We start from the raw sequence: 14946 nt of genomic DNA, 5'->3' as shown, positions 1-14946 counted from the left end.
CTTCTGTGGCTCAAAACACAGTATCACGGCCCTATCTGCAGGCAACTTACAATAATTGCCAAATACAATTTAGTGATAAGAAAAATCCTTTCAGTGATGAAAAAATACTTATAAGTCCCATTGAAGTACTGCTGTAGTTTAACTATACATAAGAAATTACTTAACCTTCTGCTATTCCAAATATATTTAATGCTCATTTTTTAAGATGAGCCTTCCCCCCCAAAAGTAACTGCATTGTATCTTTGAAATTAAGCAGAAAAACAAACAAACAAACAAACAAAAACCCAGTGCTGGTGACAAATATACAGCAAATTCACTTCTTCATTCTTCGCAAAGACTGAAACCAATTCTCAGGACCATGAAGAGCTAGAAATTCACCTATTTTCAAAGACTTGTTTGTAGACTATGCAGCAACTTTGTTGTCTTTCTAAAAAGGAAAAAAAAAATTAGCTCATGTTTCAAATTATCGGTTTATGAAGTACTTCTAATTTACTTAAGTATATTTCCCATTACTTTCAAATATACCCTCCTTTTCCTTTCATGTATAAATCCATTTCACTAATTTCCAGGAAACATTTTATGACTTCCACACCCAGCAGTAGCTCATTATTTGTTAACTGCATTTTCCAGTTACTAGAGGTTATAGCAGTGGTGTGGTGTGGGCTGGTTCCAGCAAGAAGGCCCCTAAGATACAGGCATACTTCACTATCTTTGGTTGCATCTTAATAATTTTTAAACACAATGATTTAAACCTCAACTTAGCAGTCAAGTTCATCAAATACAATTGACAACATACCCTGGAAAAGGATTAATAAAATCCTGAAGTCTTTGATGTCTTTACTAAGCAATAAAATATCCAGACAGTAAAATAACATTTCTCTCCAAAGTTTCATGCCAGGAGAAAGCAATGATTTAGAAATTCATTTTAAAAGGATAACTTTTAAATTCAAAATAAGTTCTGAAAATCAGAGTTGACTGGGTAGTAATTTTTAAAAAGTAACCAGGGAAAAAACAAAAATCTCAAGGAGCCTCTAGCTTTCCAGTGAGACTAAACCTAATCAAAAGTCCTGTACATAACACCAGAGCCAGGGGCTACTGTTTTCCTCAGGACTAGTTGTTATCACATTCCTGATTTTTATTGCTGATTCTCATCCTGACTGTTAGAAATATATTATTTCCTATGTTAAAGACTTAACTTTATCTGTGTATACAGCACCAAACCATTTGTACAATGCCATTAAACTGGATACATGTGGCATGGTGTGAACTGGTGCAGAAAGAAATAAACTGAAGATAATCCCACCCCACAGTTCCCCACCGAAGCCAACCTTCACATGCCCCGATTTTTTTTTTTTTTTTTTTACCTTTCAGAAAGTTGTACGATCAATCCAGACCTACTTTAGGGTCCAAAAGCTGTGGTTTTCTGAAAGGTAAAAAAAAGAAAGCAAGAAAGAAAGAGAGAGAGAAGGGAGGGGGAGAGGGATACAGAGAAGTAGAGGGAAAGAGAGGAGAAAATAAAGGGGGAAAGGGAAAGAGAGTACCATGCTGAGTCATTTTGGTTACCTCTTTGTTTCTGGACCCTATCTGAAAAAACAGACTCAAATGGAAGGTAATCTGTCTCACCTACCATGGTGTTTTATTTAACCTCCTTAGCAGCAGCATATAAAATAGGAGCTGACTATACTCTTATTACAAACCCAACCTGATCTCCTCATCCCCCAACCCCACAAAGCGCCACAGGACCAAGCTTAACACAAATTTATCTTTCTAACATTATCCTTAAGGAAAACTAGGCGAGAAGTCAAACAGACTAAGCTTTGGCTTTGCTAGCTTGTACCCCGATCAAGAGAGTTAACTTCTCTGGGTCCTTGGTTTCCGATCTATTGGGGGTGGGTGAGAGAGAGCTTATAGTTCAGCTGGTATTTTTGAGGAGTTCTAAAAATCTATAATCCCACTTTGCCCATGTTTTCATTAAACAACCAGACTTGCTTATGCTCACCTCAAAACTAGTGATTCATGCCAACAGAACACAAAGAAGAAAGCCAACCCATTACATGAAGGCTGCTGTAAATGCCAATGACCTCCATTTCTCTAAGAAGTATTAGATGTAGTTTTAGAAGGGAGTTTAATCCTTGAAGGTAAATTTCCTTCATGTAATAGTGATCACTCACTCTTTCCGCCTTTAAAGGTACCAGGTGGTATGATTTAGAAGGCGTAGAATGCGGAGAAGGTCAGGGCTCTAGTGCCAGACTTCAGGGTCATTTAACTTTGGAATGGACAAGGAAGGAGTAGCCACACTGATGGACCTTCTGCCTTACTGAAGGCTGAAGTAGTGTATTCCTAATCAAAATGCTGAGCACTTACTTCAAGCCCACTATGGTTCCATGTCCACTGGAGGAAATGAAAGTAAAATACACGTTCACTAATGCCAAGAGGCTCATATCTAGCTGGAAATGCAGAACAAAACACATGAAATACGGAACGTGAGTGTATTTAAAATGTGTGATGAAAGCAGATACCACAGGAGTCAGAAAAAGAAGAAATCAGTGTAGGAAAGAGAAGTTTCCAAGGACAGAGCAAACCTTGGACAAGACTGTGAAGGGTGTGAAAGGGAACCCCTTGACTTTTAGCTGGGTCTATCTCTCCACTGGACTAAAACACCAAGAAGGCTAGGACTGCATCCGTTTTGCTTACCACTAATATCCAGCACAGTGCATGCCATATATGAAGAATGCAATATGTCTGGTCAACAAATGAGGTCAAAGTCGGAATCAAGGACAGTGCATATAAGCATTGACCATGAGTCAACTTGCTTGAACCAGACAGCTTAAAGGGCAATGAGAAATGGGGCTGGAAATAGCAGTGGGATCCGCACAGAGTAAGAAGAGCAGGCAGTACAATGTCACATTAGAACCTTCTTACCACCAGGGCAATATCTAGGGCCCAGTCAATCTATGACGCCTTGAAACACCCAAGCAGAGGCTAGACTATCTGTCAAGGATACACTAATGTGGGTAAAGACTCATGCAGACAACCTCTACAATGCACTCTAATTCTGCAATGTGTGGGATAGGGGTTTTCACTGGAGGCTCAAAATGACTGAACAGTGAGACAGAGCTTCAGAAAGTCTGAATTAATAAATAAATGCATGTACCATGCACTCGGCAGTTATTCAAAGGCTTACTGATGACTGTCAGGTAACGGGAAATAACAGTCCAATCTTGCAGACAATATGACCGCGGTTTTGTCAAATATCTGCAGAATTATCATGAAGAGGAGTATGTATATTCTGTTTGTTTACAAGGGTAGAGTTAAACTAAGACTGAAGATATAGAGGAAAAGATCTTCACCCACATTGTGAAATCCTACTAATTAGACCATCCCTAGGGTGGGATGGATACTCTTAAGTAAAAGTAAGCTGCCAGCCCCTATAAGGGATACGTCAGGACTCACGGCTTGGCCAGGAGCTCAGACCTCTCAGATGCTTCCCAACTCTGAGACTTTAATGATCTTTAAAATGTGTATTTGATAAAATGTGTATTTGATTTGTTTCCAAAAATGTAAAAACTGAGGGCCTGAAAGGTTTAACGACTCAACTGAAGTCACACTAGCAACAATCACTAGAATTCTCATCAGGATCCAAGTTTAATTTAAATGTACTTTTTCTCAAGCCAAGTTGAGTCAATGTGGTCTTCAACAAGGAGCTGTCATAGGTTCTTCAATAGGTAGCTGATATGCCTGAAGTGAGGTAAAGAGACTGAATGTCTGCAGACCAATCAGTGGGTTATTATGGTAGTGGGCAGGGACACTGAATAGGAACAAATGTGGTAATGTGGAAAGGGGCTACGCCACACTGTCAGCCAGTGTGGATGCTGGGGTGGTGGGAAGGCAAGAAGATGGTAAGGTCATTTTGAAGAAGGGCAAGTTTAAGTTAGTCAAAGAACATAAAGCAGATAAAGATGGAGAAATGTAGGTGGAAGCACACAAGGTCCAAGCTGAAAACTGATTAAAAGCTACGTATCAACAAGCTCACAAAAGGGAGGAGGAAAGAAAGGGGAGGGGAGAGAGGTAGGGACAAGAAAGAAGGGGGAAGAAGAGCAAGCACAGACATCAGCATGAAAGCTTTATTTTTTATTTATTAATTTATTATTTATTTATTTATTTATAGAGAGTGGGGGGGGGTCAGAGGGAGAAGCCGACTCCCCACAGAGTGAGGAGCCCAAAGTTGGACTTGATCCCGTGGACTCTGGGATCATGACCAGAGCCTAAGGCAGATGCGTAACTGACTGAGCCACCCAGGCACCCCGAGCATGAAAGCTTTTAAGGAGCAAACCGAACATTCTAGGCAGAAGGAATGGGTGAAAAGGTCCTGAGATAAGAATAAGCTTGGCACTGAACAAGAGCAAGAAGGTGGTCCACATTTCTGCAGCAGACTGAATATAGAAAAGGGGAGTCCCAATGGCAAAAAGGACAAGAGCCAGTACAAGACTTCTGAACTGGAGAAGCAGATCATGAAGTGTTTACAGGCTGTGTTGAGGAACATGTATTATTATTTTTAAAGATTTTATATATAAAAAAAGATTTTAAGTAATCTCTACACCCAACATGGGGCTCAAAGTCACAACCCCAAGATCAAGGGTCACATACTCTACCAACTGAGCCAGCCAGGTGCCCTGGAACATGTGTCATTTTTAAAAAGAAAAACAAAACAAAAACACCCCAAATAACAGTATTTTTAAAAAACTAGAAAGAAAGATTCCAAGTTGGGTGGGCAGTTATCAGTGTCAAATACTTCAGAAGGGTTAAGGGCAAATATTTGAATTCTATTAGCAAAAGGCCCCACTGGCAAGGGCAGTAATAAGAACAATAATAGTGACAAGCAATGGGCTCTCCCAGCTAGAATGGCAATTTTGCAAGTTACAAGTCCTGTAGCTGCTGCACCAGGCCACGGCGGCTGAATAGCCTGAGTTAATGACTTGAGGCTAATTTTCAGCAGTCTTGGCTGGATGATACAATATCAGAGGTGTCAGAATTAACAGACCAGACCCCAAAGCCACTAACATCAATCCTTCAAGAGGGATCTCAACAATGGCCAGTTTCAAATAACGGACAATAAAATTCCTGCCAGCAGGTCTTCTTGTTTCCAGCTGCCCTTTGTTCTAGTAGATCTCTTTACAAGAGGATTTTGATCCTTTCTGTGATTATATAGCCTTCCTCTCTACTGAACCTAAAAATCAATAAACTAGGAGAGTGACACTGACTTCATCTACCGACTCCTTTCAATAAATTAACTACACATATAAACAAACTATACAGAGCTACATAGTTTTCTAGCAGCAGTTCTCAAATGCCAATATATCACAATATTTTCAAGACCAAGGTAAAATAAGAAAACCAGGGAAAATGCAGTTGAATTTTCCATAAAAGTAAATTAAGAGCACTGACTCAGGAACAAACTTACTAGGCTCACGAACCTGCAGCATCACTTACTAGCTGACCTTGGACAAGGTATTTAATATCTCTATACCTATTTCTTCTTCTGTAAAATGGTGATAAGAACAGAACTATCTTATACAGTTACGTTAGATTTAAGTGAGTTAGTATGTGAAAAACATTTAGAACAATGCCTAATACATGCAAAGTACTATATAAATGTTGGCTGCTATGGATGCTTTCCATTCTGGAGTATGTCCTTCCTAGACTCTTTTGGTGTGAAAACACACTTTGTAATATAAAATAAAGGTGATATGATATAGTCTTTTTTGGTATAAATACTTTAGTAATCCCCCATGCCTCCAAAAAAAAGAAGAGGAAGGAAGAAAGAACAAAAAAACACCCTAAATCAATTTCTAATACATTTTTGGGGGAAATTTTACTAGTCCATGAAATCTAAAACTATGGTTCTACAATAAAAAAGACCCCTCCCACCCCAATCTCATTTCTCTCTCTTACTTCCTCCAATTGAAAAGAAAACAGTTAAAAACTTTGGACTCATCAGCCAAGAAGTTACTGCTCCTTAAAATTATATAAACAACCTAATCCCCCACTGAACAAATTGGAAGTTATACAAATGTCTTAAAAATATTCACTTAAAATAAAACCATTTTGAATTTCATAAAACTGCATGCCAACCCCAAAGCATGTAATACTTACCCTGTACTCAAAATCTGCAAACTCCCTGCCCCCACGACCTCCTCTGAATCCACCACGAAATCCTCGAGGGGTGGTGAAGGCACCACCTCTGCCACCACCACGCCCTCGGCCACCACGGAAACCAAGACCTCCTCTGCCTCTGTACCCGCCACGGCCACGGTTTGGACGAAGTGGGATTCCAAATGTTTCGGCATTTAATCTTCTTTCTTCAGCCCAGGTTGGTCTCCGTTCTCTGTTATAAGAACAAATCATCTCTAGTGTATCGGGTTTAAGAACATTTTCCAGCAAAACAATGTGGCATGAATTCCCAAATTAAGGATAAATAAATCCTAGATCAAATAAAAATAAGCACCTTATCTAAGTCATCACAAACTGTCCATGGCAGTATGTTCCCATAATATTCTATTAAACTTCATGTGAAAATATGACTGGCGTTAGTTTCTTTCATGAATACAGCTGATGAAACAAACATCGTAACAGCCCCCAATATAATGGGAATTCAAATACAGTAGGATTGGCAATTGACTCTACTCTCCCCTCAGCCCCAAGGTGAGAGAGCGCAAAGCCAGGAAAGGGAACTCTGTCAGAAAGCTGGGAGAAGGAAAGTAAGTCCAAGTATGCTAGGAAAGTAAGGTCCTAGTATGCTCCTAGCCCAATCCCTGGACCTGATGTCAGAAGCAAGTGTTTAAATTGCTACTGCTGTTGTCGTACAGCCCAGTCCTACAGCAGGACTCAGATCAGATCATCCCCCTCCATGTTTACGCTGAAGCAGACAACTGCCACCAGGTGGCACCAAACTATAGAGAGGAGAAGGAAAATTTGGAACGGGTAACAGAAACTCTAGAACTCCTGTTATGCTGGATCCTTTAATTAACCTGACAATTTTCTGGATCCACATTTGCTGCGATATGGCGAAGTTTTACTGTATCAGCAAACTTCAAAGTAACATTAGCATATTTGGCCGTGACTTCATTTGAACTACACTGTAGAAGAGTAAAGTAAAAGGTCTTACTTAGATGTTAGATGAATGCTTTTGTTTTAATTACTAATTTTCTTTTTTTTTCTTTTAAAGATTTTATTTATTTATTTGAGAGAAAGAATGAGATAGAGAGAGAGAGCATGAGACAGGGGAGGGTTAGAGGGAGAAGCAGGCTCCTCGCCGAGCAGGGAGCCCGATGCGGGACTCGATCCAGGGACTCCAGGATCATGACCTAAGCCGAAGGCAGTCGCTTAACCAACTGAGCCACCCAGGCGCCCTAATTACTAATTTTCAAATGTCAGTGCATCCCTAAAAAAAGTATATGGTTATTTCTTCTTCATAAGGAGTAATGTGACTGAAAATTTTAGTACGGATTATTTTCTTTTAGCAAAATAAAACATTAAAAAATTGTAGTCCTTCGATATTCTTTTTTTTTTAAAGATTTTATTTATTTGAGACAGAGAGAATGAGAGAGAGCATGAGAGGGAAGAGGGTCAGAGGGAGAAGCAGACTCCCCGCTGAGCAGGGAGCCCGATGCGGGACTCGATCCAGGGACTCCAGGATCATGACCTGAGCCGAAGGCAGTCGCTTAACCAACTGAGCCACCCAGGCGCCCAGTCCTTCGATATTTTTAAGTATTCATTAAACTTTGTGAATTTATAGGAAATCATTTCATACTTCAACCTCCCAAGAGCATAACAGAAGCTTAAAAGACTGTACCTATTATCATCACAAGAAATATTATCAAAGAAGGATTTGGTTTTGTCATAATAGCAATTAGGGCCAAGTGGATCTTCTTCATCTGCATTTCCTTCACTGTTTTGGGTATCAACTCCTGAGTCTCCTTTATCTTCACCATTTACAGGCTTCTCCTGCTTCTCAAGTTTATCTTCTAGTGAAAAACAAGCACATACCAGAAAGTCAAGATTTTTATTAAACATCCAAAATTCACAAGCCAAATAAGAACATTTTCTGAATAGAAAAATGAACTCACCTTTCAATTTAAGTTTATTATGAAATTCTCTGTCTATTTCCTCCTTGTTAAATTGTGCATTTGCACTTTCAAAGTCAAAGTCTTTCTCAAATTTCATTGGACCATCTCGTCGAATACCAAATCGTCCCCTGCCACCTCGATGACCCCCACGCCCTCTCCTTGGAGCTGAAGGAGCACCTGGAACTATGTCAATAAAGGAAGAATAAGCTGGTTTAAGACAGAAGCTATTACAATGGTCTTTATTAAATGGGCAACAACAAAAATGCTTCTTAAAAGTCTCTATACACATTACTGTATTTGTAGTTTTTATAAAAATAAATTGGGATGCCTGGGAGGCTCAGTCGATTAAGTGCTTGACTCTTGGTTTTGGCTCAGGTCATGATCTCATGGGTTTCAGATCTTCTCCTTGTCCCTCCCCCCACTCACACACACACTCTTTCTCTCTCTCTAAACAAATCCTTAAAAAAAAAATTAAAAAAGAAATGAAATTTCACTAACCTAATACATAGTGAACTGAGAACAGCACACATGAAATTTATACTTATGGGGTCCAAACTCATACATGTTTCTCACAAGTACACAACCAAACTGTTTTGAAGACTTCTATAGTAATTACTGTCATACTCCTTGAGGGAGGGGCTCTGCTCTGCTTATAGTTCTAATTCCTACAAAGTGCCAAACATGTAGTGGGTTCTCAAAATTTAGGAAGTCTTCCATGAAAGTATCACAAGAACCAAGATTTATAATAAGAAAATAAATGAACACTAATAAGCACAAATATCACAGAAAACAAAAAGCACCACCATGTCTCAACTACTCCAACCACTTCCTCTTTCACCTTTCTTGTCTCCCTCTAAATGGCTTCCTATTATTCAAATCTTCCTGTATCTACTTTCTCTACTGTGCTAAAAGGATTTATGAAGTATGATAAAGCAATAGCAAAATAGCATAAATTACAGTAAAAAGTTGAGAACCCAAATATCCAACACAAGAGAAAGAGTTAAGAAAAAAATAAAAGAGGAATATGGAACAGTAGTTCATGTGAGTTAACAGAAATAGAGCACAAAAGAGTATGAATTCAATGATTATAATTATGTGAAATGTTTAATATAGTGACAAAGATCAGAAAGTGACTACACAGTAACAGACAGGTTATGTTCAGTGTTTGCTGAAGTTTTGCAAATTGCACACATCTGAAAAAACAAACCACAAAAACCTACAGCAGCATATCCAGACACTTAAATCTAGATAAGCAGGATGTTTAAAACATTCAACTTCACTATTAAAAACACCTTGGCCACAAGCCAGGAAGTAAATATAGCACAATCTTTCCGTCTTAAAAAAAAAAAAAAAAAAAAAAAAAATTAAGTATAGTCAATGTTTGTAAAATCGTTAAGAAAAAAAGTCTGAAAGAATAGTCATTGTTCTGTTAATGAACCTTTGGGGGATCAATTTTGAAGCGCACTGTAAGGTACTTTTATTTATTACTTTATATGATTTTTAAATGATGGTAGTATGGCAATTATCTTATTTTGAGAGAGAAGTTCTCTTTTCCAAAATAAAAAAAAGTGAAATATAGCAAATCAAACCAAAACCCCTGAATTCCACGGGACATAGCACATACAGCAATGTACAGGAGAAATTCAGTATACATTTTCTGAAATTAAGTGAAAGATCATTTTCTATTATCTAAATAAGGTGATTACACCTTGCCTTTATTTTTTAATTTGGACGTTTAAAATAATAAATTTATTCTCTGGTAATATATTTGAAAGTACTGATAAAATAAATGAATCTGGGGATAAACGTTATAGATTACAAAACACAAAGTGTACAGTCTTATTAATTCAATAACCATGAAAGAAAATTAAAGTTCTTGAACAATTACTTAAAGGAAAAAAAACTCAGGGCTTAAATAATTATAATGAGAAAACCTCAAACCTTCGAGGTACAGATAAATCCACTCTTAAAAGCTCCCGAAAACAATAAAAATTTTATAATGTTAACCAGAAACTGACATAAAAACGTAAAAAAATACAAAAGATAGTACTAAAGAGGAAACCACACAACAATGTAAATATAAGTGTATAAATCTTAATGGCAGATAAATTCAATATACTGAAAGACAACTGCCTCCCATCGAGTAGAGTTTATTCCAGAAATGTAACAGTGATTTTTTTTTTTTTTTTTAAAGATTTTATTTATTTGACAGAGAGAGACACAGTGAGAGAGGGAACACAAGCAGGGGGAGTGGGAGAGGGAGAAGCAGGCTTCCCGCGGAGCAGGGAGCCCGATGTGGGACTCGATCCCAGGATCCCGAGATCATGACCTGAGCCGAAGGCAGATGCCTAACGACGGAGCCACCCAGGCGCCCCGAGAGAGAGAGAATCTTAAGCAGACTCCCTGCTGAGCAGAGCCTGACATGGGGCTTGATCCCACAACCCACAAGATCATGACCTGAGCCAAAATCAAGAGCTGGATGCTCAACCCACTAAGTCACCCAGGTGCCCTGCAGGCTTTCATTTTTTAATAGTAATTATGCATCAAATGTTCTTTTTAATTGAGAAGCCCAGAATATGGCTTTCAGATTCAAGTAACTTACCTATTTGTCTCTTGCTATCATTTCTGAGTTGCTCATTTTCTGGTCTTGAAACTTTGTGTACTTCAGCTATAAAAGATATACAAAATCAGGAATGAGCTCAGGACACAAAATCAAAAACTTCCGTAAAGTTCAAAATGGGAAAAACAAAGGAACCCAAAACAAAAGCAAAAAATCTATACCCCCACCACCATCACTACTTTTGAGTCAAGTTTGAAAGACTGAACATTCTATCAAGTTCAGTTTAAACCTTCTAGGATCATTCATATACAGTAAATCTTTTCAATAAAAAATAAGGTGAATGGAAAATGTTGATCAGTCAATTAATGAATAGTAAATAGCTAAAGTTCTACCTCGCCTGTGCTCTTGATTCTCTATTGCTTTCTGGCTGGTAGATGGTAAAGGCCTGGTTGATACAGGGCTCCTTCTCCCAACAGGTGCTGGAGCAGGTAAGTGGGCCGAGGCGGTCTGTACTGCTTGTTCCATGGTTGGGCTTTTTCTCAAAGGGTCTAACTGAGGGCTTGAACGACCTAAAACGTAACCAAAAGATAAGAAACTACCCTATCCTCTGGGGATTTCAAAATTATCTAGACCCTCAAAAAAAAGGTCTACAGTTTTATTTCTACCAATTTAAATCCTTAGCACAAATCTGAATTCATCTACTTACTAGACCAGAGTTTAAAACTGGTTATCTTTAGTGGGCTGGGTCACTAGGCTAGGAAAGAAACATTGAAAAAAACCCCCAAAACCCCAACAACCAACCAACCAACCAACCAACCAAGGGAACTTTTTCTGTATTTCTACCTGGTGGAATAAGATTTAAGTAAGTTTTTAAAAAATTGCTGCCTGGGCAAGACTTCCCAGGAATATTATCAAAGATCATGTTGTATGCAGGTAGGATGCAGGCTTTCCCCAATAATGACAACCACAAAATTATATTGACACTCCAGCCATTATTTCCAGAGGCTGTAATCTAAAATTTTTAGTACTTTCTGAAGATATGTCCAAAGTGGTACTTTTTATATTTATAGGTATTATCTCCATTACATTTCCATTATAAAGGAAGTAAAGAACTAGAAAGTTAGACAGGTGAAGTCCTTCAATACCCTAGGGGCTTGGGAAATTGTATGTCAATACTCAAAGGCCAGCAACAAATACATCCTTCAGAAAATAACAGAGTAGCCCCATATTCATTTCTGGCCATTTGAAAGATCTTTTGGAAGCTTTTGCTAAATATGAGTTGTGCACTTACAAATTCCATTTTTCCTTTTATGAGTTCAGAGCCTGGTCACAGTACAAACAGAAGAATATAATATCGGATGCTCCCATCATGTTTTGTCTCTATGTATGCTGTAAATCTCTTCTCAAGGTGCTCTCATATCTCATGATATTGCACGGGATATGTTTTAATTAAGAAAATTATGCTCGTTTCATGTAAAAAAAAATTCCAAGTACGCTGCAAATGTTACTCCCCACCAGTGCAGAGCTGCACAGGCTCCGACCACTGGTGAACTGGTGAGTGCTGACAATGCACTGGTTATTATGCACCAGATGCTTCAGGGACCGTTCATTAGCAATTTTCCCATGTTTATAGTTATCTAAAGTACGTAATTACAAATGTGTATCACCATTTCCAGCCATTAATGCCAAAGTTTACTCTACCATTAAGAGAAACAGTGCAATGTTCCCATTGATTATAACGGGAATCATGGTGGTTTGTAGAAGTTCTGGCCTATGAGAAAACATTTTGTGATCATTTATCACCTTGTACAGGGATTTACTTATAAAACAAGTGCTAAGTTTTTTGAAAAGCCTATTGTTCAATTTTATAATATGACATTAAATGATCTTATAAATTTCTTTTTCTTTCTTTTTTTAAAAAAAGATTTATCAGGGAGAGAGAACATGAGCAGCAGGGAGGGGCAGAGGGAGAGGGACAAGCAGACTCCCCGCTGAGTAGGGAGCCCAAAAGGGGGCTCGATCCCAGGACCCTGGGGTCATGACCTGAGCCGAAGGCAGACACTTAAACGACTGAGCCACCCAGGCGTTCCGATCTTATAAATTTCTAAAATTTGTCTCATTGAGGCTTTTGAGAAAAGAATCCTGTAACCCACAAGTGTTGCAGAACCACAAGTGATGGGGCGATCACAGCAAGCAAGGACTCATCTGATGTGTACTTTCTTTCTTTTTTTTAAGATTTTATTTATCAGAGGAGAGAGAAAGTGCGTGCACAAGCGGGGGAGTGGCAGAGGGAGAGGGAGAAGCAGGCTCCCCGCTGAGCAAGGAGCCCGATGTGGGACTCTGTCCCAGGACCCTGGGGTCATGACCTGAGCCAAAGGCAGATGCTTAACCAACTGAGCCATCCAGGTGTCCCCTGCTGTGTACTTTCAAAACCTTTGTGACTGAAGTCTCCTAGTCTTATTGGCAGCTGTGTCATCCACAGGGAAATACAGGTAATGCTAGATATACCATTAGGATAAACCCAGAAGCTGGTTTCGGCATAATAAAAACACAACCCCCTGACTTATCTGCACATTCTTACCAGTTCAAAGAAGACTCTAGGTATTTTGTTAAGTTCAGTTTTCATTGATAAAACTTAAATGCAGGGTCCCAGACTTTCTCCATTACTGCTTTATATAAATATACCTTTCTTATAATATGTACTTGAAGAATTTAAAAATATTTTAATCTATTTAAAATTTATCTTAGTCCGAAGTATGAGGGAAGGAATCTAGATCTATTTTCCCCAAATGATCAGGCAGTTGTCTGTCCCGATATCACTTATTGGATAGCCAGCCTTCCTCTACTAATTTAAGAATATCTTTATCATGTATTAATCACTTATTTATATTTGGAACTATTTCTGGCTTTTATTCCTGCACTGCTTTACTTTATTATCAAGTAGGTAAGCCCTATGTCATTACTTTCATTTGAAAAATATGTCTAACTATACTTCCATGTTTATTTTTAGGACTGTGTATCTTTTTAATTAAGTTCTCCTACTATTTCATGTGGATTTATTAAAAGTATAGTAAATTTAATTAATATGAGACACAAGGTCTTCCTAATACTAAATCTTTGTATCTAGGAATAAGATCGGTTTCTCTGATGACCTCTGACTTCTTTTATGTCCCTCTACTACATTTTGTATTTTCTACAAAAGTTTGCCATATTTGTTATGTATTTTATATTTAATTTCTATTTCTTATTATGACATCTTTTATCTCCATTACATAATCAGTGGGTTAGGTTTTAGAACAACTATTGCTTTTTATACGTGTGAATTTAAATACCTCTAATTTCAGTCCTTTAGTTCTAGGTTTTTCAGTGAATTCTCAACTGTCAATTCTCAATTGCACTGGCAAATAATACCAATTCCAATATTTATGCTTCATATTTCTTTTCATGTGTTCCTGATTTAGCTAAAAATTCCCAGAATGATGCTGAGTAGTAATGATAACAGGCATCCTTATGATTTTAGTAAGTGCTTCAATATTAAGGTTAATGTTCACTATTGATTAAAATAATTAACATCCACACACTATGCTAAGGGCACTGCATACATTTTAAAAAATGTAATTCTCACAATAAGTTACTTACCCATAGAGCCCCATTTTATTTTATTCTTATTTTTTAAGGTTTTATTTACTTTAGAGAGTGTGAACGTGAGTGGGGAGGGGGGAGGGAAAGGGTGAGAGAATGTGAAGCAGATTCCACACTCAGCATGGAGCCCACTGTGGGGCTTGATCCCCCAGGACCATGAGATCAGGACCCGAGCCAAAACCGAGTTGGCCACTCAACCAACTGAGCCACCCAGGTGCCCCTTTTATTTTTTATAAAGATTTTATTTTATTTTATTTATTTGACAGAGACACAGCAAGAAAGGGAACACTGGCAGGGGGAGGGGGGAAGGAGAAGCAGGCTTCTTGCTGAGCCGGGAGCCTGATGCGGGGCTCAATCCCAGAACCCTGGGATCGTGACGTGAGCTGAAGGCAAACGCTTAATGACTGAGCCATCCAGGTGCCCTTATAAAGATTTTATTTTTAAGTAATCTCTATAACCCAACACGGGGCTCAAATCCACAACCCCAAAATCAAGTCATGTGCTCCACCAAATGAGCTAGCCAGGTGCCCCTAAAGTCCCATTTTATAGTTTAGAAAACTAATGCTTAAAAAGGTGAATAATTTTATTTAAGAAAGAATTCTTTTTTTTTTTTTTTTT

The 14946-nt window shown here is 38.4% G+C and overlaps 1 protein-coding gene across 5 annotated transcripts in view; it reads right to left on the bottom strand.

The window, feature by feature from the left end:
* Window positions 1-166: 166 nt before the first annotated feature.
* The window catches only part of LSM14A (LSM14A mRNA processing body assembly factor), a 55184-nt gene continuing 40404 nt past the window's right edge, over window positions 167-14946 (bottom strand). The window contains exons 5-11 of one of the 5 annotated variants that reach the window (XM_081806688.1): window positions 11079-11255; window positions 10729-10794; window positions 8127-8309; window positions 7853-8024; window positions 6154-6385; window positions 1365-1423; window positions 167-427 (exon numbers count right to left, since the gene is read on the bottom strand). In XM_081806688.1, coding sequence (XP_081662814.1) covers window positions 1400-1423; window positions 6154-6385; window positions 7853-8024; window positions 8127-8309; window positions 10729-10794; window positions 11079-11255 — 854 coding nt within the window. In that variant the 3' untranslated portion in view covers window positions 167-427; window positions 1365-1399. The remainder of the gene's footprint in view (window positions 428-1364; window positions 1424-6153; window positions 6386-7852; window positions 8025-8126; window positions 8310-10728; window positions 10795-11078; window positions 11256-14946) is intronic. The other 4 variants (XM_081806689.1, XM_081806687.1, XM_081806691.1 and 1 more) reach the window with 4 other exon arrangements.

Source organism: Leptonychotes weddellii, chromosome 16 (genome assembly GCF_054177405.1).
Source record: "Leptonychotes weddellii isolate Sample4059 chromosome 16, ASM5417740v2, whole genome shotgun sequence".
Classification (NCBI taxonomy): Eukaryota; Metazoa; Chordata; class Mammalia; order Carnivora; family Phocidae; genus Leptonychotes; species Leptonychotes weddellii.
The sequence above is the reverse complement of the archived record's forward strand: the minus strand, read 5'-3'. Positions and strand labels throughout refer to the sequence as shown.